We start from the raw sequence: 25119 nt of genomic DNA on the forward strand, positions 1-25119 counted from the left end.
TTCTCTTTATTTTTTGCGTATCTATTATAGGTTTTTGGTTTGTGGTTACCATGAGGTTCATACATAGAGCATCCTATGTAGACAGCAGTCTATTTTAAGTTGATGGTTGCTTAAGTTTGAACACATTCTAAAAGCACGACATTTTGGGGCGCCTGGGTGGCGCAGTTGGTTAAGCGTCCGACTTCAGCCAGGTCAAGATCCCACGGTCCGTGAGTTCGAGCCCCGCGTCGGGCTCTGGGCTGATGGCTCAGAGCCTGGAGCCTGTTTCCGATTCTGTGTCTCCCTCTCTCTCTGCCCCTCCCCCGTTCATGCTCTGTCTCTCTCTGTCCCAAAAATAAATAAACGTTGAAAAAAAAATAAAAATAAAATAAAAGCACGACATTTTGCTCTCTCCACATTTTATATCTGACATCTTATTTTATAACTTTTTATTTTGTGCATCCCTTACCTAATTATTGTAGATATAACTGACTTTACTACTTGTCTTTTAATCTTCATACTAGCTTTATAAGTGGTTGATCCACTACCCATACTAGACGTTTCCCTTTACCAGTGCATTTTTTTCTTTCAAAATCTTCTTCTATTTATGTTTTTTTCTGCCTAACGGAGTCCCTTTAAGGTTTCTTGTAAGGCCGGTTGAGTGGTGATGACCACATCTCTGCCCCTCCTACCCTTCCCAATGTGGCTTTTTCTTTCCATCTTTATCTGTGGAAGAGCGGCTCTGCTAGCTCTAGTCGTGCTCAAAGAGAGCTGATCTGTAGATCATTATGGCCGGGCCGGGTCCATGGGCGGAGTGGAGCTCCGGATCCTCCCACTCTGCCATCTTGATTCTCCTCCCTCTTTTTTCCTTGCATTTCTGTGTTACTAACTGGAATCATTTTCCATTTGTTTGAAGAAATCCCTTTGGTGTTTCTTTAACTACAAATCTATTCTATTACAAACTCCTTCAGTTTTGGGGTTTTCTGTCAATATCTTTATACTGCCTTCATGGTTAAAGGATATTTTTGCAAATACGGAATTCTAGATTGTCAGCTTATCTTTCACTTAAGATGTCATTTTGTTGTTTTGGCTTCCATCGTTCCTATTGAGAAATCAGCTGTCTGACTGTTGCTCTTCCTGGCTGCGTTCAAGATCTTGTCTTTGTTTTTTAGCAGTTTGACAGTGGTATGCTTCATTTTTATTTTAATTTATTTATTTAAAAAAATTTTTTTAACGTTTATTTATTTTTGAGACAGAGAGAGACAGAGCATGAATGGGGGAGGGTCAGAGAGAGGGAGACACAGAATCCGAAACAGGCTCCAGGCTCCGAGCTGTCAGCACAGAGCCCAACGCGGGGCTCGAACTCACGGACCGTGAGATCATGACCTGAGCCGAAGTCGGCTGCTTAACCGACTGAGCCACCCAGGCGCCCCTATTTTATTTATTTTTTAATGCTTATTCATTTTTGAGAGAGGGAGAGGGTGTGAGAAGGGGAAGGGCAGAGAGAGAAGGGGACAGAGGATTCAAAGTGGGCTCCATGCTGACAGCAGCGAGCCAGATGCAGGGTTCAAACTCACAAATCATGAGATCATGACCGATCCAACTGAGCCACCTAGGATCCCCCCCTTTTTTTTTTTTTTTTTAATCCTGCTAACATTTCATTGCATTTATAGAATCTATGGTTATTTTCAATGGTCTCTTTCAGAAAGTTCTGGGCCACTATCATTTCAGATAATGCTTCCATTTTCTCTCTCCTCTCTTGCTGGGACTCAAATTATGTTTATGTTAGACTTTTCACCATGTCCCATATGTTCCCTTTGCTCTTTTCTATATTTTTAATACTTTTGGCTTTCCAGACTATAATCTTGTTCTTTCTGGTGTACTAATCTACTCCTTAGGTTTTAACAAATCAGCTGTTACACCTATCTATTGAGTTCATAATGTCAATGCTTCTTCAGTTATAGAATTCTAATTTGTTTATACTTTTATAGACTCTGGGTCTCTGTTAAAATTCTCAATTTTATGATCTATATTCTTAAACATATTACAGTTAAAGTCCATTTCTGATTACTCTAATTTCTGGGTTGCGTCTTGGTCTATTTTTGTTTCTTTTCCCTTTTGGCCTGTTTCTTATTCCTTGGTACATGACTGGATGTGTTTTGTTGTTGTTGCTGTTGTTGTTTTTTATTTTTTAAATCAATTACCAGACACTGTGTAGGAAAAAAAAGCAGAGGCTCTAGATGATGTTATCCTCCTCTAGAAAGGACTCTAGTGGGAAGCTTGGGTATTGACATTTTAAAAAGAAGGAAATAACTTGAGCTACAACTCACAGGATAAAGGAGTTTGCCATATACAAAAAGAAAAAGAGAAAGAAATTCGAAAATAAAGGGAATATCATAAAAAGCACCCAGTAAAGGAGTGAAATATTTGTTGAATTAATGAAGTAGGCAGGTCTCTCCCTCCTACCAGATAATATTTCATGTATTAAGACATGAGAGACAAAACAGTCATTTCCAGAATGAAACTCAAATAGAAAGTCACAAGGGCAGGTACTATCAAATGCAAATTTTAACTTTCTTTTCCCTTTTTTTTTTCCTTCTCCTACTTTCTTCTGATTCCTTTTGCTGCTCTTTCTTTCTCCTTATGAAATTAAAACAAACAAACAAAAAAACCAACCTTAAATGGAAACAGACTCCATTACCCTATTTGATGACACCTGAGAGATCTTTACCTATCACTGGAAGTTCTTGGATCACAGGTTGAGAAATGCCGTCGTATTATTTCTACTCAAAGCTACACATAGTATTTTCTACTGATAATAAACTAGAATATAAAAATAGTTTTTGCAATACTGTTTATATGGAATAAAGGAACTCTATTAAAGTACACAAAAATATAATCAACACCCAGTAATGTAAGTTTACAAATTACTTCTTTGTATACTTGTATTTCTTATGCTTTATAAATGCTAATTCTGCTCTCCACATCATCTATTGATTAAAGTATACTCTCATTTCGGAGGCAGCTCATGTGTGAATTCTCTGTGAAGTGTCCAACCCTCATCTTCCTGTATGTAGCCTCTTTCTCCTCTGAACTTCTACAGGACTTTGCACTACACTACATATGAGAGGCCTTTTTGGTTTCAAGAACAAAAGACTTGTTCAGGTTACCCCAAATGATAGACATGATAAGGATACAAGGGATAATAAGAAATCTGAAGAATCTATCTCAGCAAATAGGCTTCATAGGGTTCTTATACCAGGAACTCCCTTGAGCTGCTACCCAGCCTAGAATAGTCATCTTTCATTACCTCTTTTGATTAGTTGAGGTTAGGGCAGTGAGGGTAAAATGGCACAAAACATGGGGACCTATGCATAAGAACCACAGATAGCCATTCTTCTTGGAAAAAGGGGCTGTTACCCTTTGATGACCGACACTCATTCATATAGCACTGATCAAATCCTGCTCTGTGTGATAGTTATCTGATATTTACCCTGTTTTCCTTTTTTTTTTTTTTAATTTTTTTTTCAACGTTTTTTATTTATTTTTGGGACAGAGAGAGACAGATCATGAACGGGGGAGGGGCAGAGAGAGAGGGAGACACAGAATCGGAAACAGGCTCCAGGCTCCGAGCCATCAGCCCAGAGCCTGATGCGGGGCTCGAACTCACGGACCGCGAGATCGTGACCTGGCTGAAGTCGGACGCTTAACCGACTGCGCCACCCAGGCGCCCCTACCCTGTTTTCCCAATTGGACTGTTAACTGCATGACAACAGAGACCATTTCTTTATTTTTTCCCAAAGTTTATTTCTTTAGAGAGAGAGTATAAGTGGGGAAGGGGCAGAGACAGAGAATTTCAAGCAGGCTCCACACCACCAAGTACTGAGCTGTCAGCACAGTCTGACATGGAGCTCGAAATCACAAACCTCCAGATCATGACCTGAGCCGAAGTCACTTAATTGACTGAACCACCCAGGGGGCCCAACAGAGATCACTTCTTAAATCTAACTGTACCCTTGATAATAACTATCATAGTGTCTTGTACGTAACACAAGATAGCATGCAAGGAACTAGGACAGTGCAGGGTTCTGATTAAGCACATTAAGCTGTGGAGAAGTCTGGTTCTGACTGCATGACCTTGGATATGTTACTTAACCTTACCGTGCCGCAGTTTCCTTTTTTGTAAAAACGGGGATGATAACAGTACCTACTCTCAGGGGGTTATTGTGGGAAAGTTGTTATAGGTGCTAGAGATTCCACAGTGAACAAAAAGGAGAAAAAATCCTTCCATCCTGGTAGTTGAGGCAGATACACAAAGGCAAGATATGTTAGATGATGTTTTATACTTAGAGGATACATTAGTAATCTATTTTTATGTAATAAATCAATAGCTTAAAATGACAAAGAAAACACAAAACACCTTTATTATCTCACACAGTTTCTCTGGGTCAGGAATTTGGAAGCAGCTACCTAGCTGGGTGATTCTGGCTTGGAGTTTGTCATGAAGATGCGGTCAAGCTATTGGCCAGGGCTGCATTGATCTGAAAACTGAACTGAGGCTGGAGGATACGCCTCCAAGAAGGCTCCTTTATATGGATGGTGGGTTGATGCTCGTTGTGGGGAAGAGGCCTCAGGGTGGCTTGAGGCTCCTTATGACATGGCAGATAGTTTCTCTCAGAGCAAATGATTCAAATGAGAACAAGGGAGAAGTACAATAACTTTTATAATTCAGCCTTGGGAGTCACACTCTTACTTCTGCAATGTTCTATTGGTTACATAGGTCAGCACTATTCGGTGCTGGGGTGAGCTACACAAAACTATGAATACCAGGAGGAAAGAATCATTGGGGCCATCTTGGAAGCTAGATAGTGATAAGCACGGAGGAGCAAAGCTAAACCAGAGAAGTAAGATCTTGAATGTAGGTCAGGGGTTAGAAATTTTAGAAAGGAGTCTAAGAAAGATCTCATTATAAAGGTGACATATGAAAAGTCTGCATGAGCTGAAGGAAAAAAAGCCATGTAGAAATCTAGGTCAGACAGGGAATAGCAAACATGGGCCCCTGAGATGGGAATGAGTATAGTGATGATAATGATAACTGGAGCAACTCAAAAACCACTGCTGAATAATTACATAAGCAATACATGGCAAAACAAAAAAATTTAGAAAGCTATAGACAGAAAAATAGAAAACAAACTGTTCACTTCCTCAAAATTTTCAACTGCCTCCTACTCAGGCTCATTTCAGCATTAGCAGTAACCCCAGTTAATTCAGCACTGAACCCTTCCTCTCATGCTACAAGTCAGTGTGTGCCCCAGAAACACGTTTTAAGCGCCAAGAGATATGTTTTTACTTTGAGAAGAAAGGTGTTCGAGCAGAGGCTGGATAGCTCTTATGCAGAAAGCTGTTGAGGTTTAAGCACTTCATGAGCAGAAAGTTAAGCTAAGCCTTCTTCCATGCTGTTTATCTTTGCAGTAACCCTGTTATCATTAAAAACCTGCCTCCCCAAAATACTGCCAGAAGTTTTCAATTACAGATGCTGTAATATTTTCTATACAAATATATTTCAACAATGCACACACACACACACACACACGCACACACACACACACACACACACACACACACACACACAGAGCTGCCCACAATGCTCTTTGCAAAGTACTTTTGTTACTCTTACTTCTTCACAGCAGCCTTGAAAGATAGGTTATTAATAACTTTATATTATTATGTGACTCTTTATGGATTTTATAACTTTATAATTCTATTGACTCAATATATACAGAAATTTAGGAGCCTGATGAAAACCTGAGCAGCTTGTACTTATGATTCCAAAAGTTTCTACATAGATCCTCTACCTAAAATTACCATGTGCTAAGACAATAAAATGGCACATCTACAGGAATATTTGGCATTATCAGTCAGTTCTAGTAGAACTCTCTGTTCCCTTATAATTTCTCTTCTTAAGCAACCAGGCACAGCATAAGAGGAAGTGATCCTTGGGAAATACTTGTTCTGAATATTAACAAAGTGAAGGCAAGGACTGCCCCCCCCCCCCCCGGGTCAATAAGAAGACCTTTGCTCCTCTCCATTAGGATATGAGTCGTGCTTCCGTACCTTCCATAAGAGCAACTGTGGTAGAGTCAGAGAAATAAGAGGAGCTGTTTGTTTATTATGTATGAAGGCAGGAGTGGGGTTCCAAGTCCCTGACTAACCCAGAGGGCCTGTGGCTGTACTCTGGGCTGCAACATCTCCCTGAATCACAAGGAAATTCAGCCTCTCTGACTCCGCCTCCATATCACCCTTAACCCAGCTTCCAAGATGTCCACCTCCATCATCCACCCTCCAGTCCCATCGCAGAAGAGCTGTCATGAGATTTATTTATAGAATGGGGGTGCCAGTGTTACTCTGCACCTTTCTCGGTGGGCATCACTGGTCCATTTTCTTATAGATTCAGTTTCAAGATTTGCTCTCAAAATCTGAAATAACCCACACACAAAAAAATAAAATATTTGATACGTATCATAAAAAACTGTAGACGGGGCACGTGGGTGGCTTAGTCAGTTGAGCATCAGACTTCATCTCAGGTTATGATCTCACAAGTTTGTGAGTTCAAGCCCCACACTGGGCTCACTGTTGTCAGCGCAGGGCCCACTTCAGATCCTCTGTCCCTCTCTTCCTGCTCCTCCCCTGCTTGCGCTCTCTCTCTCAAAAAAAAAAAAAAAAAAAAAAGTGGACAATGACCCTGTTGCAAAACTGGTTTTCAACACACAAGCACATTTTTAAATGCTTCTCAACAATGATAAAAGTCTTGAAATAATACCTAACTGTAATTTCACTTTCTTCTTTTTAGAAGAAAAAGAAACATTTATTAATGTTTCAAAATTTACAAAAATATACCGGAGATAATTTCCCCTGAAACATCGCTGTGCCATCTACAAGGATTAGAAAAAGTCACATCAATACATGAAGATGATTTCATGCTTTGAATTCAATTATGGGATCAGTTCAGGAAAGAGGTAAAGTAATTTGAAAGAAACTGAAATCCCATTATCACCCTTACTTTTTAAAAAGCATTCATTTAAAATCTTTGGTCCTTTTATTATAAAGTAGACAAAAGTACAGAGACACAACTCAAAACAAAAATTCACAAGACAGTAAAGTCTCTCAAAACAAAAATTCACAAGACAGTAAAGTCTCTGTTATTATGTATCTTTCTTCAGTAAGGGGACAACAAGCAAGAAGATGATGAGTAAACAAGATGCATTTGGATAGTATTAAGTGCTTTGAAGAAGATAAAATATGGGGTTGTGATATTGAGAATGTGGGGCGTTCAGGGAAGGCCTGAGGAGGTGACATATGATCATACAGAGATTTGAATGACGTGGGCGGGGCAGCCATGCCAAGGATAGGGGAAGGGGAGGGCAGTCTGGCAGAAGAGCCAGCAGGTGGTTGAGTCCCCAGGGGCTCAGTATAGATAAACAGAGTGAACATCAAGAACGGTAAAAGATAACGTCAGAAAGAAAGGCAGGGGCACGGGCACCTCATCTAGGGCTTGTAGCCCATGGAAATTCAAAATTAGTAATGTAGACTGATCCACATGGCCACAGAATGAGGACTTACTCTGAATATGCTTATTCACTCACCTCATACCGCCGATGGGAAATCATTGACCCAATAAACATATACTGATCACGTACTGTGTGCAAAAAGCACCATTATAGAAGAACTTTCTAAAAGGGATGCCATGGGACCTTACTCAGGAATTTACACAATGTTTTATTTATTTTGATTTTCAAGATAATAACTAAGAACATAAGATCACTTATACTAATAAATTCCAAAATAACAGAGAACAATAACAATGATTTCCACCTCAACATTAAATTTATACTGCATGCAATATGAAAGGTGCTTTTCTGTTAAGATCTTGCCATTCAGCTAATTCTGTGATAATCTTGAAAAGCTCTTTCTTGACTTAGTTCTAAGTCTAATGTAATTTTCTGATGGTGTTTGGATAGAAGATTGTGAAGTATGATGAAAAACATGGTTTTTTTCAGCCCTGTATCATCAACATGTATGTGAATGTAATCAGTAACCACAACTATCCAAACCCACATAATGTGGCACTCATGATGGTTTCTAGTTGCAATAATTACCCTTCATTTTGTATGAAGAGAACAGAAGGAAGGAAATCAAGATTTGCCATGCCTGCAATAGGTACAAGCCATCGAGTTCTCACTTAATGCTCATGATGGTCGTTCGGGGTATTATCTCCAAGTGCAATGAGTTGGGTAACTTGATCAAGGCCATACAATCTGTACCTAACTCCAAAGTTTATGCTCTTTCTAAGTTAATCCTTACAGCCTCCTGACTGATAGAGGCTGGTTAATTACTAGCATTAATTTATTCAACATGCCCTTCTTAAGCTTTGGAAAAGCCTAGTTAACAAGGAAAAAAGAACAAAAGTTTCCAAAGATATCTTGTCCTCTATTACTGATCAAAAACAACTTCTCTGAAAAGACAGATATCAAAATCTAGAAATAGATTGTTTTAAAAAGCTGACAGGAAAAGTATGTTTTGACTAACATGAGGTATGAGGGCATGGCAGCCCGGAGGGTGGGTTACACAGGCGTTTAGATGTTACTGGCAAACATAATGAGGGTGTGTAGGGGAGGGCGGGGTCACGAAACAGTCCAGCCTTGTCTTGCTCAAAAAATAGGCTCAGTGTGAAGTATGAAAATCGGCACATCTTGTTTCTGCCCCTCCAAAGGCAGCAGATGGCATAACTAGTCCTAAATGCTGATCCACAAGGGCTCTCAGGAAAGGAGCTTTGATTCTGAGAGCAAGTTCTGAGCTGCTTACTCTAGCTGCCTCCAACACTGAGATCCGTTCAACTATTTCTGCCTGTCAGCAGGCTTCCAGGAAGAACTTACAAAATGGGAGCGAAATTCAGGGAGAAAAAAACCCCAAAAACAAAAACAAAAAACAAAACACAAAACCAAAAAAAAAAAAAAAAAAAAAAAACACCCCACTTGCATAAGTATTTTATTCAAACCCACACAAGTATTCCCTTGGTTCTTGTTTATTTTGCTCTTTAATTCCTGGAACTGTTTAATCAATAGTGTTTCTGGATGGAAGTCTTCCCCCACCCCATTCAATTTTTTTGACATGCTTGTATAAAAAAACTTGTAAACTAAAAGCTTGTAAACAAACAAACATCCCACATATTCAGTTTCCTCCGTAGTCATTTTGGCAATGACTGACTAATCACGTGTGATTTTTACAGATGACACTTGCACAACAGCAGAGCAGACCTAAAGACTTTTTAAAATCACACGACGTAAGACGAATCTGAGCTTAGCCTGTTCACGTCCCACCGCGATCCAGGGGTTAGCTGGCTGAACTGTTTTCCTGTTTCAACAACGTGAACACCAAGCGGCGGGACAAACAAGCCGGCGAGCACGGGAGGGCCTGCTTCCTCCCGCCCCCACCCTCCGTCCGCAATGCGCAGAGGGGAAATCTCCGCAGCCGACTTCCCCGCTTCTCATTTCGGCCCCAAATGGCCCTGAAGCTCCCCTGGCGTGCGGCTCTAAGTCCCTCTGCTCTGCCATCAGACAGCACCCCCGTTTGGGAACCCCTCCCCGCTAGTGGGGTCTGCGCCGAGGCTGTGCGCACGGTGGGCGAGAAAGGGCAAGCTCGGGTCTTCGACGGGCCTTTCCCTGGGGCGCGCTCTCGGAACCCGCTGCACCAGGGGGCGCCGGGCGGGGGCCGGGAGGTGACCGGACGCAGGGCCCCGGGGCAGGGGAGCAGGCAGGAGGGCTCCGGGGTGGGCACGCAGAGCAGGGTAGGGCTAGACGCCCGGTCGGGAGGCCGCGCCTCCGGGCCACCCTCGGGCGGCCAGCGGCTGGAGCTACACCACCGTGCCGGGGGTGAGGGCTACCGCTCGGGGTTTGGCTGCCGGGAGGAGGAGGGGACGCGGCAAGGGGCAGCTCACCAGCGACGGCGGCGGCGGCGAGGCCCAGCAGCGGGAGCAGGAGAGCCGGCAGCGCTGCCCGGGGCATGACGGCGCGTGCGGGCGCCCAGCTGCGCTCCTCGGAAGTGCGGGGCGCGGCGAATCCCGCCCACGCGGCCGGTCGCAGGGGGCGGGGGAGAAAGGCCAAGGGGGCGGAAGGGGGCCGCCGGGGGCTGACCCGGCCGCGAGAGCCCGCCCGTGCGCCGCCTCTGCGAAGTCTCTTGTTGTATTTGGAACTTGCCCTTTGAACTGGAATAATTTCGGACTCTCAAAAATGTTGCAAGAGTCCGAAGAATTTCCGTAACCCTTCAGCCAGCTTCTCTAAATGTTAACAACGTGTATAACTCCAGTAAAATGGTCAAAGCCGGGAAATTAAAACTGGTATAATGCTATTAACTTATCTTCAGCTTTTATCACATTTCGCCAATTGTCCCTCTAACGGTCTTTTTCGTTGTTGTTCTGCGTGTGTGTGTGTGTGTGTGTGTGTGTGTGTGTCCTTTTCTGTTCTAAAATCCAGTCCGGCATTATACATTGCATTGAGATGTCTTCTCTCCTTAGTCTCCTTTAATGTGGGACAGTTCCTCTCTCATTGTTTGTCTTTCCCCCATCTCGTTTGAAGAGTACTGGCCATTTTGTAGAATGTCCTTCAGTTTTGGTGTGTCTCATGTATCCTCTGGAGGGAAGTTGGAAGAACAGGATTCAGGTTATGTTTTTGTTTCTTTGGCGAGAGTACCACAGAAATGATGTGTCCTGCCCAGGAGAGACACCATGTCAGTATGTCTTATCACTGGTGATGCTAATTTTGAACACTCGGTCCAAGTGTCTGCCAGATTCCTCCTTTGGATCTAGTGGTCAGAAACCTTTTCAAAGGCTCCTCCCAGTGGACTGTGTCTCTCAGACAACTTTCATCTGTTATCAGCTTCAGGGATTGGGGACTTTAAACTATATTTGCACAGCCCCTGAAAGGAAGGAACGCTGCCCATACCTTGATCTCAAACTTCTAGCCTCGAGAACTGTGAGACAATAAATTTCTCTTTTTAAAGGAAAAAAAACAAAAACAAAAAAACTGTGCTTGCTGTAAGTATAATCTAAGCAGCTATGAACTGACTGGCGAGGCATCTAGAACCAGATAACACAAAGCACAAACAAGAGCCAAGTAAGACTGTTTAAACCCCAGACATAGTCTCATGTCTTCAGTGAAACGCTGAATTTAAAGTCAAGTCTAAATTCAACAATAAAAACACAAACAACTCAATTTACAAGTGTACCAATGGTCTGAGTAGACATTTCACCAAAGAAGATTTACAGATGGTAAAAAGCATACGAAAGCACTCGACATCATAGGTCACTAAAGAATTGCAAATTAAAATAAAAATGAGATACCACCATACACCTATTAGAATGGCTAAAATCCAAAACACTGACAACAACTGTTGAAGAACATGAGGAGCAAGAGGAACTCTGAATCATTGCTGGTGGGAATACAAAATGGTACAACCACTCGGAAGACGGTTTGGCAGCTTCTTAACAGAACTATTTATATCCATCCTTACCATACAATGCAACAATTGTGCTTCTTGGTATTTGCCTGAACAAGTTGAAAACTTGCATACACACAAAAAGTTGGATACGTATGTTTATAGCAGCTTTATTCACAATTGCCAAAACCTGAAAGCAAACAAGATGTCTTCCCATAGGTGATGAACAAACTGTGGTACATTAATACAATGGAATATTATTCAGCACTAAAAAGAAATGAACTATCAGGTCATTAAAAGACATTAAGAACCTTAAATATATAATACAGTATTAGTAGCTGTAATCACTATGCTGTACATTAGACCTTCTGAACTTACTAATCTTATAACTAGAAGTTTTTGTCCTTTGTCCAACATCTCCCCATTTCTTCTACCCTCAAGCCCCTGGTAACCACAACTCTGCTGTTTCTATGAGTTCAGCTATTTTTTATTTCATATATAAGTGACATCATACAGCATTTGTCTTTCTGTCTTACTTTTTTGTTTTTGTATTGAGATATAAATTGACATATAACATTATATTAATTTCAGATGTATAACATAATGATTCTATATTTGTATATGTCATGAAATGATCACCATAGTAAGTTTACTTAACATCCATTGCCATATATAATTATACATATTTTTCTTAAAAAAAGAAAAAAATATATTTTTTTTTGCTTGTGATGCTGACTTATTTCACTCAGCATAATGTCAAGTTTTATCCATGTTATCACAAATGGCAGTTTCCTTCTTTCTCATGGTTAAATAATATTCCACTATGTGTGTATGTGTGATACAGGTATCTATACATAATTTATTTTATCCATTCATTTATTGACAAATAACTAGGTTCTTTCTATATCTTGGCTATTGTAAATAATCCTGCAGTGAACAGGGGAGTACAGATATCCCCTCAAGATCTTGTTCTCATTTCCTTTGAATATACACCCAGAAGTGGGATTGCTGGATCATATGATAATTATATATATTTTTTCTTTTCTTTTCTTTTCTTTTCTTTTTTTCTTCTCTTTATTTCTTTCTTTTCTTTTTTTTTTTTTTTTTAAGTAAGCTCTACACCCAATGTGGGACTTGAACTCATGGCCACAAGATCAAGAGTCTCATGCTCTACTGACTGAGCCAGCCAGGTGCCTCTGGTAATCCTATTTTTAATTTTTTGTGGATGGGTCCTCTTCTTTCTTCTAAACAGGCTCCTGTTCCTCAACTTTAGTGAGGTAACTGAGGACAGGTAGAGGAAATCGATCAATTTTCCTGGTTGTCATCAGTACAAATACATGGCTTTTAATTTTATCTGGGTCCTGTATGCCTTTTCTATGATCCTTTTATTTGTCTCGGTCATTGTCCTCCCCCATTCCTCTAATCGGGTATTGCAAAATGTTTTATTAACACTCTTCAAACTGAGACCCGATTTGCTACTCATGTTTCTCAGTAGAAGATCTTGCCTTCTACTCCATAGAGAAAGGGGGGCCATCAGGTCTAGACAAAAATTTTCAAATACTTTCCTGCTCTCCCTTTCTCTTCCACACAGGTCTTCCTTGTGTGGCCTCAGAGAGGACGGCAGTCTTCTCTGTCCCATCCAAACCCGGTTCCTTTTTCTGTGGGTTTCGACCTGCCCTTCTCCATCTTCCCCAAGATCTTCTCCTATGACTCCATCTCTCTTCCCTGCATCACTAATTTCTCTCTGCCCACTCTTTGTGGATCTTTCGATTTGTTTTGCTTTGTTCCTCTCAGTTTCTAACCTGTGAACCTCTTTCCCTCCTTCTTTGGAAAAAAAAACCTTCAACCCACCTTCTCCCTCTCCTTTCCTTTTCCACCATACTTTTCAGAATCTCACGTTCCCCATTTTCTAATTTCCCTTTCACTTTGCAGCTCACTCTGGATTCTGGCTCCACTCTGCTACATTTCCACTGGCTTAGATCACCAGTGTTTTCCTAATTTCTGGAGTCCAGTTTTATCTGAATTTGTTTCTCTATTGCTTAGCAATTGGAAGAGAGATGGAGTCCTGGGAGAAGATCTTGGGGAAGATGGAGAAGGGCAGGTCTAAGCCCATAGAAAGAGGAAATGGGTTTGGATTGACTTGATGTTACATTGCATTAAAAGGGTGAACTTGGCCAGTGAACTTACACCCTAGGGCTTCCCAGACTGTCAGTCCACATAAGGTTCCTGGGGAAGGTCCCTGGGCTGGGCATTGCTGAGATCCCTTTTGGCCTGAGATAGGTAGGAGGCCTAGATAATTTTAGACCAAAACACAGAGGGAGTCCTCCTCTGTATTTCAGCTCCTGTAGGCTCAGGAGTGGGGAAAATGGGATGAAGAGGAAAGGTTGATGAGGAAGACCAGCGAAGAGGCTGGTGCAAACACTCCGGGGAGAAAAAAAAAAAAATTATAAAGGCCTGAATTGAAAGAGCTGATAATGGAGACAGCCACTCTGTGAGAAGCCTGAGATAAAACTGACTGAATTGTTGAATTAGGGAGATGAGAAAGAGATGATTGGAGGATGAATTCTGGATTTCTAGCTTGGAGGAAAAGGAGTGTAGTGTTTTCATATTGATTGAAAGAGAATATACGAAAACTTAGGGGAAATGGAAAAAAAATTTCAAACTTCTGCTTCTGATTAATTTAGCTTGGAAAAAAAAGAGAAATACACATATACTAAATTTGCTGAAATGTAGATAATTGTAAGAACATTTTAATTTAGAACATGCAGGGAATTAGAGGTGACTTTGTATGGATGATGAGGTCTAGTCAAAATAAGTCTTTGACATCTAGCTAAAATTTGTTTTCTTAAACAAGATAAAATTATTGAACTAATAACAATTAAGTCTTCACTTCCCCAAGAGGGCTTTAGGATTAAATGAACCTAAGATAAAGGAATGTGAATCTCTTTCCGTAGCATAAATTTAGCAGTGGCTTGAGGATTTGGGGTTACCAACATTATGGTAGTCATTTGCAGAAGACAACTGCCAGATAATGGCAACATCCTGCCCCAGGATCCGGGAGGGGAACATGCTGTGTGTGGGGAGAAAGGACGAAAAAGAGGATGATCAGTGGTATCACTTCCACATTTGTCCCCTGTACCTGATCATTAGGTTTATCTACTTGCTTTTTTAGGTACCCGGTTTCAAGAGATCAATTTTGTCAGACCGCATGTGAGGGTTGGATTAGCTAGGGAAGACTGGAAAAGGCTGTCTTCATTTCTATTGATCCATCTGCATCTGGTCAAATGAGGAAGTGAACACCATATGGGCAGTTGTGGTCATGCTGAGAAGGACTTTCATGTAGATTATCCAGTGGGAGTTAGAAATACGAGCCTGGAACTTGATATGTAATCTACTGACTTAGAAGTGGCTGATGAATGCCTTGGGCTGGGAGGTAGGGGAGAATCTCCTGAGGGAGCACTATGAGAAGTAAGAGTGGATCGTAGATGGAATTTCTGCTGATCTAATAGTTAAAAGACTTCCTGAGAACTGCTGAGTCAATGGCATCTGAAAAAGAGACTCAAATCAAACATTCAGAGATACAGGATGATATTTATTCTTTAAAAAATGTACACAAAATCTTAAGGATACCTCACATTACAACAGCTGTATATTTACCTTTTCTTATACTACATGCCTCACATAATAAAACCCAATCTAGAGATGGTTTTGAGATACATTTTTTCAACAAGGATCAACACTTTCACCAAAAAAATGAAACAAGTTTATTATAGCATCGCTACTATATATAGCTGTGTTTTCACATCAAGTTGGTTTAGTTCTTTGAAGAAAATCTTTAACAACTAAAATTGTACAGATCACAGGGTAAGAGGACCTAGTCTAACAAATTCAGTAAAAGATATTTCAGGACAACCATACTATACTTTAGACTATACTAAAACTGTCTTTTGAAAATTATTTATAAGTTTATCATAGTACAAACACTCTAAAATTTTAAAATAAATCTATGGATATTATACAAAAATATTCTAAAGTATAAATATAAACACTGAATAAAACATTCACCATGTTCAGTGGAAACTATCATTCAAAATATATTCTAGGTGGTAAACTTAAAGTGATAACCACCAAACAGTGTTTCCTTAATTATTCATCACTTAAAATAGTAGTAATCACAAAGTTTAGAGTTTCATTATAAAATTTTCAGTTTCACAAATGCAAGATACACAATTTCTTGTATACATAGACACCTTTTCTCTTTAGCTCACAGAAAAAGGCATTAAAGTAACACAAACTTCTTAGTCAAAATTTGACATGTCACATAAAGCATAAAAATTGCAAAATTTTCAAGAATTTTTATCCTTAGCTGATTCCCTTTAAGAGGGAAAGAGTTAAATATTGTACATAAGAAAAGACAAAAACCACACTGCTACAGTATACCTAAATCAATCTAAAAACAATGTTCCCGTATACTTTAGAAAAATGTTAAGTATTAAATCTTCTTTAAAAGCCATCATTTTATGAATAACTATGACAAAACAAAATATTTGCATTTAATCAATTTTAGTATGAAATATGTTTGGAATAGTATAAGAAGCATCTTGCCAAGAGCATTATTTTGCTGTATAAAAAAGTAAGCATATCTTCTTAATAATTTCTCCTAAATGCTACAAATGACTATTTTAAAACAATGTTGATATTATTTACAGTTATGTTTTTACCTTGAGGTACAAATTTTGCATTAGGCTAGATTTTTTTTTTTTTTTAGTAGGCTCCATACCCAATGTGGGGCTTGAACTCACAACCCTGAGATCAAGAGTTGCATGCTCTACTGACTGAGCCAGCCAAGCACCCCTAGGCTGGATATTTTTAAAAGCAAAAAGGTAGACTTGTGACTTATTAACATGCCAATTTTAAGTTAAAATACCATTAAAATATACATATCCTAGTTACTAACTACATTCTTACAGAGAAAATGCACATGAAATTTATTACCCTACAAATAACTTGGACTTTAGTCCCAGCTTTGGCTCTTTTCCATTCTATTAAGTAAAGTTTTAAACATGGCATTTCGTGGATAATTCACTGTAGATACTAGGACTGCAATTAAACAACTGAAAAAGTACTAATGACTTCTACTTTAGAACAGAGTAAATACTGACACTGGGAAAATCTGAGAAGGCTCATTTTCCTTAACATGTTAGTGCAAATTAACAAACTTTTAGAAGAATTTACTCATGGAAAGTGGGAAGCATAATCTCATCTTCATTCATTCCTTGTTCATATCGAACTGAAGAGAAGACTGCCCAGTGCAAACGGTTCCTTTGGAAGAGGAACCAAATCAGTGCACTGATGAGAGCTAAGACACTTAGCACAGCAAATGTGATAGTTATTCCTCGGTAATCAGAGCCTAGAATACGGAAAGGTTTGACATTGGAGGAGAGAATATAAAAGCGATCATTATTGATCTAATACATTAGGCTGTGTGTCACATTGTAAACTCTGTACGAATTAGACACAATAAGTACTTGATTGTTTCATAGCATTAACACAGAATTCAAAGTCATCATCAAACACTCAAGTATTTTCTTTACAGATTTAACTGTCTTCCTTTTCATTCAAATCCTATTCATTGTTTTAGCAATTTTCTTCTAAAGAACTTAGAGCATTATCATTATTCTCACTTTCCCTCCTCATCATCCTTTCTGAGAACATTACTCCCAGTATGTTACCTTACTTTGATAGCAAATTGCTATAAGTTGTAAATTTTTGTGTTTGACTCACCCAGTGCCAAATAAAGTGTTATTTGCTTTAAAGCAAATTTACGACTTTAGGATGACTTCATTTAGCTACTAGCTATTCAATTTCAAATGCTCTCCCAGGCCCCTTCTCTACATGCTGCACAGATGGACTCATTCTGTCCCCTTGTTTTAAACATCATCTCTAAGCTGACCTCCCTTCTCTTTCATATGTCCAACTGCATGCTAGACATTCCATATGAATATCTCATCTCCATATGGACAGTCCAAAATGCCAAATCAGAACTCTCGGCTTACATCACCCTAAGCCTGCTCCTGGGCTCCCCCCATAATCTTCCAGTTGTTTTCCATTTCACTCAGCATAGAACCTGAACTCTTCAGCCTGGCTTCCAGAGCCCTAGGTGGCTGGTACGTGCCTACCTTTCAGCTCTTCCTTGAGCACTTGTCAAGCTTGTTCTGCTTGAGGCTTTTTGCTCCATCTGGTACCTCTCCCTGGCGTGCCTTTCCCCCCGATCTTTGTTTGGCTGGCCTTTCAAATCTCAGCTTCAGTGTCTCCTACTCTTAGACATCTTCCCTGATAACCTAATCTAGTGTAGCCATCCCCATACCCAGCACACAAAACCCAGCATACAGTAGACACTCCAAATATTTGCTGAATCAATGCATGAATATATAGATACCAATCACTTAGTACTGGCGATTTATTTTCAATATTTATTCACCAAAAGGACGCTTTTATGCTAAATCTTTAAAAATGTTGCCATGAAAAACTTAGAGCTCCTTTCTCTAGAAATGAAATTAAGGTAAGATTTTTTTCTGGTTATTCTATGCATCAATTCAGGATGAAACCTAAGTTTGAATTATGACTTTCTACAGATGTTCCTTCCAGGAAATTTTAAGTAATTAAATGGATTTTGCACTGTTGCTAAGCTAATCATGAGTTTTATGGGAATGAGGAGAAAGGAAGCAAGCTTGACCTTTCACATATCTGACCGACAGAATCAAATATATCTTAAGAACATATTCAAAGAAATGAGCTCCCTAATATTCTGGCAGCTTCTATTTTTCTTAGGAAATAATTACACAAAGTTTAGGCTGTTTGTGGTTTCACCTGGGAGTCTTAGACATCTTGGTATTTATTATCTCTTACAATATATTTTTCTGAGGGAAAGCATCTGTGTAGCTTAAGCAATTTTTTTGGTTATCCTTTAAGGACTAAATAAGGACTTCAGGAGGCAAGTGCAAAACATTGCACATAATTGAGTTGTACATTTACTTCCTGACCTGTTCTGCAAAAATATTCCTTAAGGGCAGGTTCCATACTTACCCAGAGGAGCTTTGCAGACAACCCTTCCATAGCCATGTGAACATTCAACTTTTATCCAAGTTTCATTTGAAGCTAACAAAATGCTACATTTTCCATCACCATTCTTAATTTTATTTGCCCATTTGACAAATGTCACTTTTGATCCATCCAACCAATTCCAAGACTGATCTAAAGAAAGAAATTAAGTTTATTGTCTCTAAATTTCTAAGGTAGAAAGGCATGTGGCTCGTATAACTCATTTACATAGAACTATGCTATGCCACTGTTGAAAATGAAACTTATTAAAAATGAAAAATTTTTTTAAATGAAAATATTTAAAAAAAAATCAGTCCTTCAGTTGCACTTGTCACATTTCAAGTGCTCCATAGCCATATATGGCTAGTGACTATACTCTGTTACACAGCACAGATATAGAACATTTCCATCTTTGCGGAAAGTTCTATTAGCACTGATACAAAATGTGGTGTTTTGATTAAAAAGTAGAATGCTTGCACATTCATTGTGGAAGGGATAGATTTCTAAAGACCTGCATCTCCATCAGCAACCTTACCTCCTACTAAAAAACTCGTATCATTAAAGATGTGCTGGGGGAAGAAGGGTCTAGAGGGTCCAGGAGGGTCTCCCCACCAGGACTCCATTTTTATTTTCCAGCTGAGGTAGCACCACCTTGTGGTGATAGTGTAAACACAATTTAGAACTCATTTAGATGGCCAACTTTGAATCCATTCATTTTGACAAGTGCTTAATATTTTGGAATTCACATGTATTTCAATTATTTAGAATTCAACTTTGCATAAAATGTGAAACACACTTCCTATTCTTCTATTGAATCTGTACTCTTCATTCTTTATCCATTTCAAATTCACTAAAATCTTTTTTAACCCATTACTGCTTGGATTAATCCATTATTCCTTGAGAAATTCTTCCACAAATCTTTTTTAATTCTGTGCAATTTTACTAAGCTGGTTTGAAAGACAAAATCATCATTAAGAATTAATTATTCTCTTGGGATGCCTGGGTGTCTCAGTAGGTTAAGCGTCCAACTTCGGCTGGGGTCATGATCTCACAGTTCCTGTTAGTGAGTTGGAGCCCACCTCTGGCTCTATGCTGACAGCTAAGAGCCTGGAGCCTGCTTCAGATTCTGTGTCTCCCTCTCTCTCTGCCCCTCCCCTGCTTGTGCTCTGTCTCTCTGTCTCTCAGTCTCTCAACAAATAAACAAACTTAAAAAAAATTACAGAGGCAGTGTGAGTAGGGAAGGGACAGAAAGAGGGAGAGAGAGAATACTAAGCAGGTTCTGCACTGTCAGTGCAGAGCCTAATGCGATACCGTGAGATCATGATCTGAGCCAAAACCGAGAGTCAGACGCTTAACTGACTGAGCCACCCAGGCGCCCCAATTTTAAATTTTTTTAAAAGAATTAATTATTCTCTATGGTAAAAATATTTCAAGACGGAAGAGAACAATAAGAAGAGAACTTTCTGAATAACAGAGTTATAAGCTATAAAAATACGACTGATAGACACTAGAACTCTAAGGAAAGTAAGTCATGGGTTCTTTGTGGGACATGGGGGGCACAAATATCGTTGTAGGAGAAAAAATATGCTATTGATCCAAGTACCTTAAGCATCTAGAACACCCCAGTTGATTTAATCTGCCTTTCTATTTCATTAGTATTTTCCATAGGTACTAATAAATCACTTGAATATTCATTAGGATTTTATAAATGTCCAAAACAGCCAGCAGACCTAGCTTATTCATCAATAAGAAGCATTTGAATTAACCACCACTTGACATTCTTTAGCAAGGCTGACTTGGTATTTAGGACAAATTGGAACTCTCTTTGCACACTGTCCACACAAATATGTCACTTACCAGTAGAATGTTGAGATAATCCGAGCCAAACTCTCATGGTAATATTATTATTTTCCCTCATCAGTCTGCTCACAAATTTATTCTCATCTTCATCCTCTATGGTAACAATAGTTGCAGAATGATCTGTTGAAGGAAAACAAATCCTAAACTAATGAGCTTTATGCAAACTAGGGAAATGGCTTATTTTCAAACAGCCATTTGAGAAAAAAAATCAATCTTGATAAAGATCATTGAGAAATTCAAGCTTTACATAGAGAATACTTTTTAAATCTGATATTTGTGTCATATTTTTAAAAGAATAGCATTAATAGATCCCCAAAAAAGTTAGACATATTTCTAGATTGAAACTTTATTTAGAGAAATGTTATGTTTCTTTAAAATGTTTACCTGATAATATTATTTGACCTTGGGACTGCCTACCAATGAGACCTTTGTATATGAACAGCTAGTTAGAAGAAGTGGGGTATGTGATTGTAAAAAGACATATCAGCATACTCTCCATATAATAGCTCAGCTTTAAATTCGCTTCTATTAAAATGAAAATAAAAGCAAACAGGTTTGGGATATTGAGGAGCATTAGCGTTTCCTTTAATATTATTTTATACATAAATGAACTTGGTTATGCCCATTATATGTTCCCAAATATAATATGGAACTGAATACTCTTGAAGTTTGATAAATTGCCCTAAACCCACAGAGAAAATAGTATTATCACCATCATCAAGCAAGGGATTAAAATAAAATAATAACTAGACTTGGAAATAAATCCTAAGTAGAATCACCTCTCCAACAGTGACAAGCCTATCTACACTTGAACTAAAGCATTTCTTTCGTGGTGGTGATACTGGGAGAATGGCAAAGGCAAGTCTTTACTCCTTTATAGAAGACCACAGTATGCACATGCTTGTTTAATATTACATAATCCTGTAGGGAAGATACACTATTTTACAGATGAGGAAATTGAGCCTCAAGGAGATCAATCATTCAGGTTTATACAGCTAGCCAGTTATCAATTTAGAGAGACAATCTCAATATTTTCTAATAATAAGAATAATTTGCTCACTATTTGCAGGGCACGGTGCTACATTTGCATATATTATCTCATTTCATTCATTCCTACAACAACGCAACCTTTGAAATAAGTACTATTTTCATTCTCACTGTTCAGATGAGAAAAGAGAAGCAATTATGTAACTTCTATAGTATCACTCAGCTAATAAGTATGGGAGTAGGATTTAAAACTTAGACCTGTCTGCCTCCAAGGCTTAAGTACTTAACTCCCACACTACAATGACAGTAACCCTTCCTATTTTCTCCTGTAGGAGCAAGAGGCTTCTCACTTTCAGAACACATACATAGTTCACAATAGTTCCCATCGTGTGTGTGTGTGTGTGTGTGTGTGTGTGTGTGTGTATACACATACACCACAGAGGAGTTCCCACACAAAAGTTTCCATCATGTAGTCAAGCAGTAACAAGGAGATTTTTAAATCAGGCAAATGACTCCACAACAGTTAGCAAAATAAATGAGAGATATGCCACCAGTCTGGCTAAACTGCTACCCAAGGATGCAGGTCTTTGAAATACTCTCAGTGGTCTCCCCAGAAGTCATTTCACAGTTTGACTATAGAGTAAATTTATTATGGGAGAGATCCAATTATTGCTGTTCTTTCTAAAATAGTTAAATTTGAAGACAAAAAGTCCTGTTCCTTATGATGTTCAGAGGATATGGGCCATTTCTATTGCAGGATGGATGAACAACCCATGCTTCCTTGATTTTGTTACCCTGGTCAGTGATAAGCTTACTTATTTATAACTAAGTAGTGGGAAAATCTGTAATTTGTATTTAGTACTTAACCAACTTCAAAAAAAAATTGCCTTTAATCCCTTCATCTAAGCATATCTAACTATATTTAAAACCATTTCATTTGTCCTTATTTTCACATAATAATTCACATAGAAATTTTTTTTTTTAAAACATTTTTTTTTTCAACGTTTATTTATTTTTGGGACAGAGAGAGACAGAGCATGAACGGGCGAGGGGCAGAGAGAGAGGGAGACACAGAATCGGAAGCAGGCTCCAGGCTCTGAGCCATCAGCCCAGAGCCCGACGCGGGGCTCGAACTCACGGACCGCGAGATCGTGACCTGGCTGAAGTCGGACGCTTAACCGACTGCGCCACCCAGGCGCCCCTTTTTTTTTTTTTTTTAAACATTTTTTTTCACATAGAAATTTTTTATTCTACTTCTTCCCACTTACTTTTATTTTCCATGTACTTATTCTTACATTGGTCACTTTTTATGGCTATTCCAATGTTCCACTTAACTCATACTTCATAAAATACTCAACTATTTCCCCACCACTGGGCAATTCGGTTATAAAATGCCATTATAGATATAGAGTGTTTTAAAAATATTTTAAAAAATATAATCATTACATCCTTGGGAAAAATTCCAATGATTAAATTATTGAGTCCAAGAAAATCAACAGACTTTAACTCACCAAGTTTTGAACAAAACTGTTCAGCTTCCAAGAAACTGTGCAATGCCTGGTTGGACGCGTAACAGTGGTCCCTATACTGGATCCACTGTGATTCGTTCCCTTTCACTGCTGGACATCTTGATGAGTAGGTATGAGAAGACACCTCTTTAGCTATAAAAATGTTAGACATGACTGTAAACACGCACAGACAAAATGATTGGCTTTTAAAATCTCACTAAACCCTGTTTGAAACTGTGGTGCCTGTGAGTAAGAAAGCATTCAACTCAATACACACACCAGAGAAAGCTACAGCTCATACTCTAACAGTATACATTGTTTTAAGTGTTTGTTTATTTTTGAGAGAGAGCACAAGCAGAATAGGGGCAGAGAGCCCAAAGCACGCTCCATGTTGACAGCAGCTAGCCTGATGCGGGGCTCGAACTCATGAACCTTGGGATCATGACCTAAGCTGAAGTTGGACACTCAACAGACTGAGCCATCCAGGCACCCCTAAGAATACACATTCTAATTAGCTTTTTTGGAATACCATTTTTAACTTAGAAAATAGAAGAAACTATTTAGCTTTCTAAGATGCAATTAGCTTAATGTAAAAACAATTGGAGAGACAGAATAAGAAAAGAAGCAAAGACAGGCTGGCTGAGTAGGCCTGTAACTACTTTGAAACAATTAAAATTCTTTCTTTGAATTCTTTTTATCTTGGTAATATATAACTAGTTTTACCTTGCCATGTAAAGAACTACTTTTAAAAATCACATCTACAAGTGAAAATTTGGTAATTTGTTTACACAGTGCAGTGTATCTGCACAGCAAAATCTGTCTCAAACAAAAAGTCTAAGTATGGCTTCTGTACCCATTAAATAATAACTCCCCATTCCTGCCTGCCCCCAGAAACTACCATTGTACTTTCTGATTCTATGAATTTGACAACTCCAGGTACCTCATACAATTCAAGTCATATGGCATTTGTCCTTTTGTGTCTGACTTATTTCACTTGGAATAATATCCTCAAGATTCATCCATGCATGTTGTATTATGTGTTAGAATTTCCTGCTTTTTTAATGCTGACTAATATTCCACAAAATGTATATACCACATTTTGCTTATGCATTCATCTGTCAATGGACAACTTGGGCTGCTTCCACCTTTTGGCCATTGTGAATAATGACGCTTGTGAACAGGGTTGTACAAATATCTGTTCCAGTCCCTGCTTTCATTTCTCTTGAGTATATACCCAGAAGTGGAACTGCTGGATCCTATGGTAATTTTATTTAAAAATTTTGAGAAATCTCCATACCATTTTCCACAGTGGCTACACACAATGTTTTATTCCCACAAGCAGTGTACTAGGGCTCCAATTTCTCCACATCCTTGCCAACACTTGTTATTTTCCTTTTTTTGTTTTTTGAGGATTCAGTTTTTAATGTTTGCTCTTGTACTAGTTTCCCAGGGCTGCCATAATAAATTACCACAAACTTGGTTTAAAACAACAGAAATTTCTTCTCTCACAGTTCTGGAGTCTAGTCTAAAAATGAGTGTCAGCAGGGTTGGTACTTTCTGGAGGCTCTGAAGGAGAGTCAGAACTCCCAGCTTCTGGTGGTTGCTGGCAATCTTTAGCTTGTAGCTGCATCACTGCAATTTCTGCTTCCATCATCAAATGGCCTTCTCGGTCTGTCTGCTTCTCTCCTCTTATAAGGGCACCAGTCATTGGATTTAGGGCCCATCCTTATCAAGCATTACCTCATCTTAACTAATTAATCTGCAAAGGCTACTTCTTTTTTTTATTATTTTTTTATTTTTTTAACATTTATTTATTTTTGAGAGAGAAAGAGACAGAGCGTGAGCCAGGCAGAGAGAGAGGGAGACACAGAATCCGAAGCAGGCTCCAAGCTCTGAGCTGTCAGCACAGAGCCTGACACGGGGCTCAAACTCATAGACTGTGAGATCATGACCTGAGCTGAAGTCGGATGCTCAACCGACTGAGCCACCCAGGTGCCCCTTGAATCGATTTTTTAATTTATTTTTTTAATAATTTTTTTTAGTGTTTATTTATTCTTGAGAGACACGAGTGTGAGCAGGGGAGGAGCAGAGAGAGAGAGAGGGAGAGGGAAGCACAGAATCTGAAGCAGGCTCCAGGCTCTGAGCTGTCAGCACAGAACCTGACACGGGGCTCAAACTCACGAACTGTGTGAGA

General features: G+C 39.2%; 1 protein-coding gene across 2 annotated transcripts in view; it reads right to left on the minus strand.

Moving 5' to 3' along the window:
- The window catches only part of LY75 (lymphocyte antigen 75), a 136436-nt gene that overhangs the window by 19946 nt on the left and 91371 nt on the right, over positions 1–25119 (minus strand). Inside the window, exons 32-35 of one of the 2 annotated variants that reach the window (XM_040476389.1) lie at positions 22929–23078; positions 20428–20550; positions 18556–18723; positions 15041–16879 (exon numbers count right to left, since the gene is read on the minus strand). In XM_040476389.1, the coding sequence (XP_040332323.1) occupies positions 16701–16879; positions 18556–18723; positions 20428–20550; positions 22929–23078 (620 nt within the window). In that variant the 3' untranslated portion in view covers positions 15041–16700. Of the gene's footprint in view, positions 1–15040; positions 16880–18555; positions 18724–20427; positions 20551–22928; positions 23079–25119 lie in introns of those variants that run through there. The other variant, XM_040476390.1, reaches the window with a different exon arrangement.

The sequence above is a fragment of the Herpailurus yagouaroundi genome, unplaced genomic scaffold (assembly GCF_014898765.1).
Source record: "Herpailurus yagouaroundi ecotype Mexico unplaced genomic scaffold, PumYag 140, whole genome shotgun sequence".
In the NCBI taxonomy this organism is placed as follows: Eukaryota; Metazoa; Chordata; class Mammalia; order Carnivora; family Felidae; genus Herpailurus; species Herpailurus yagouaroundi.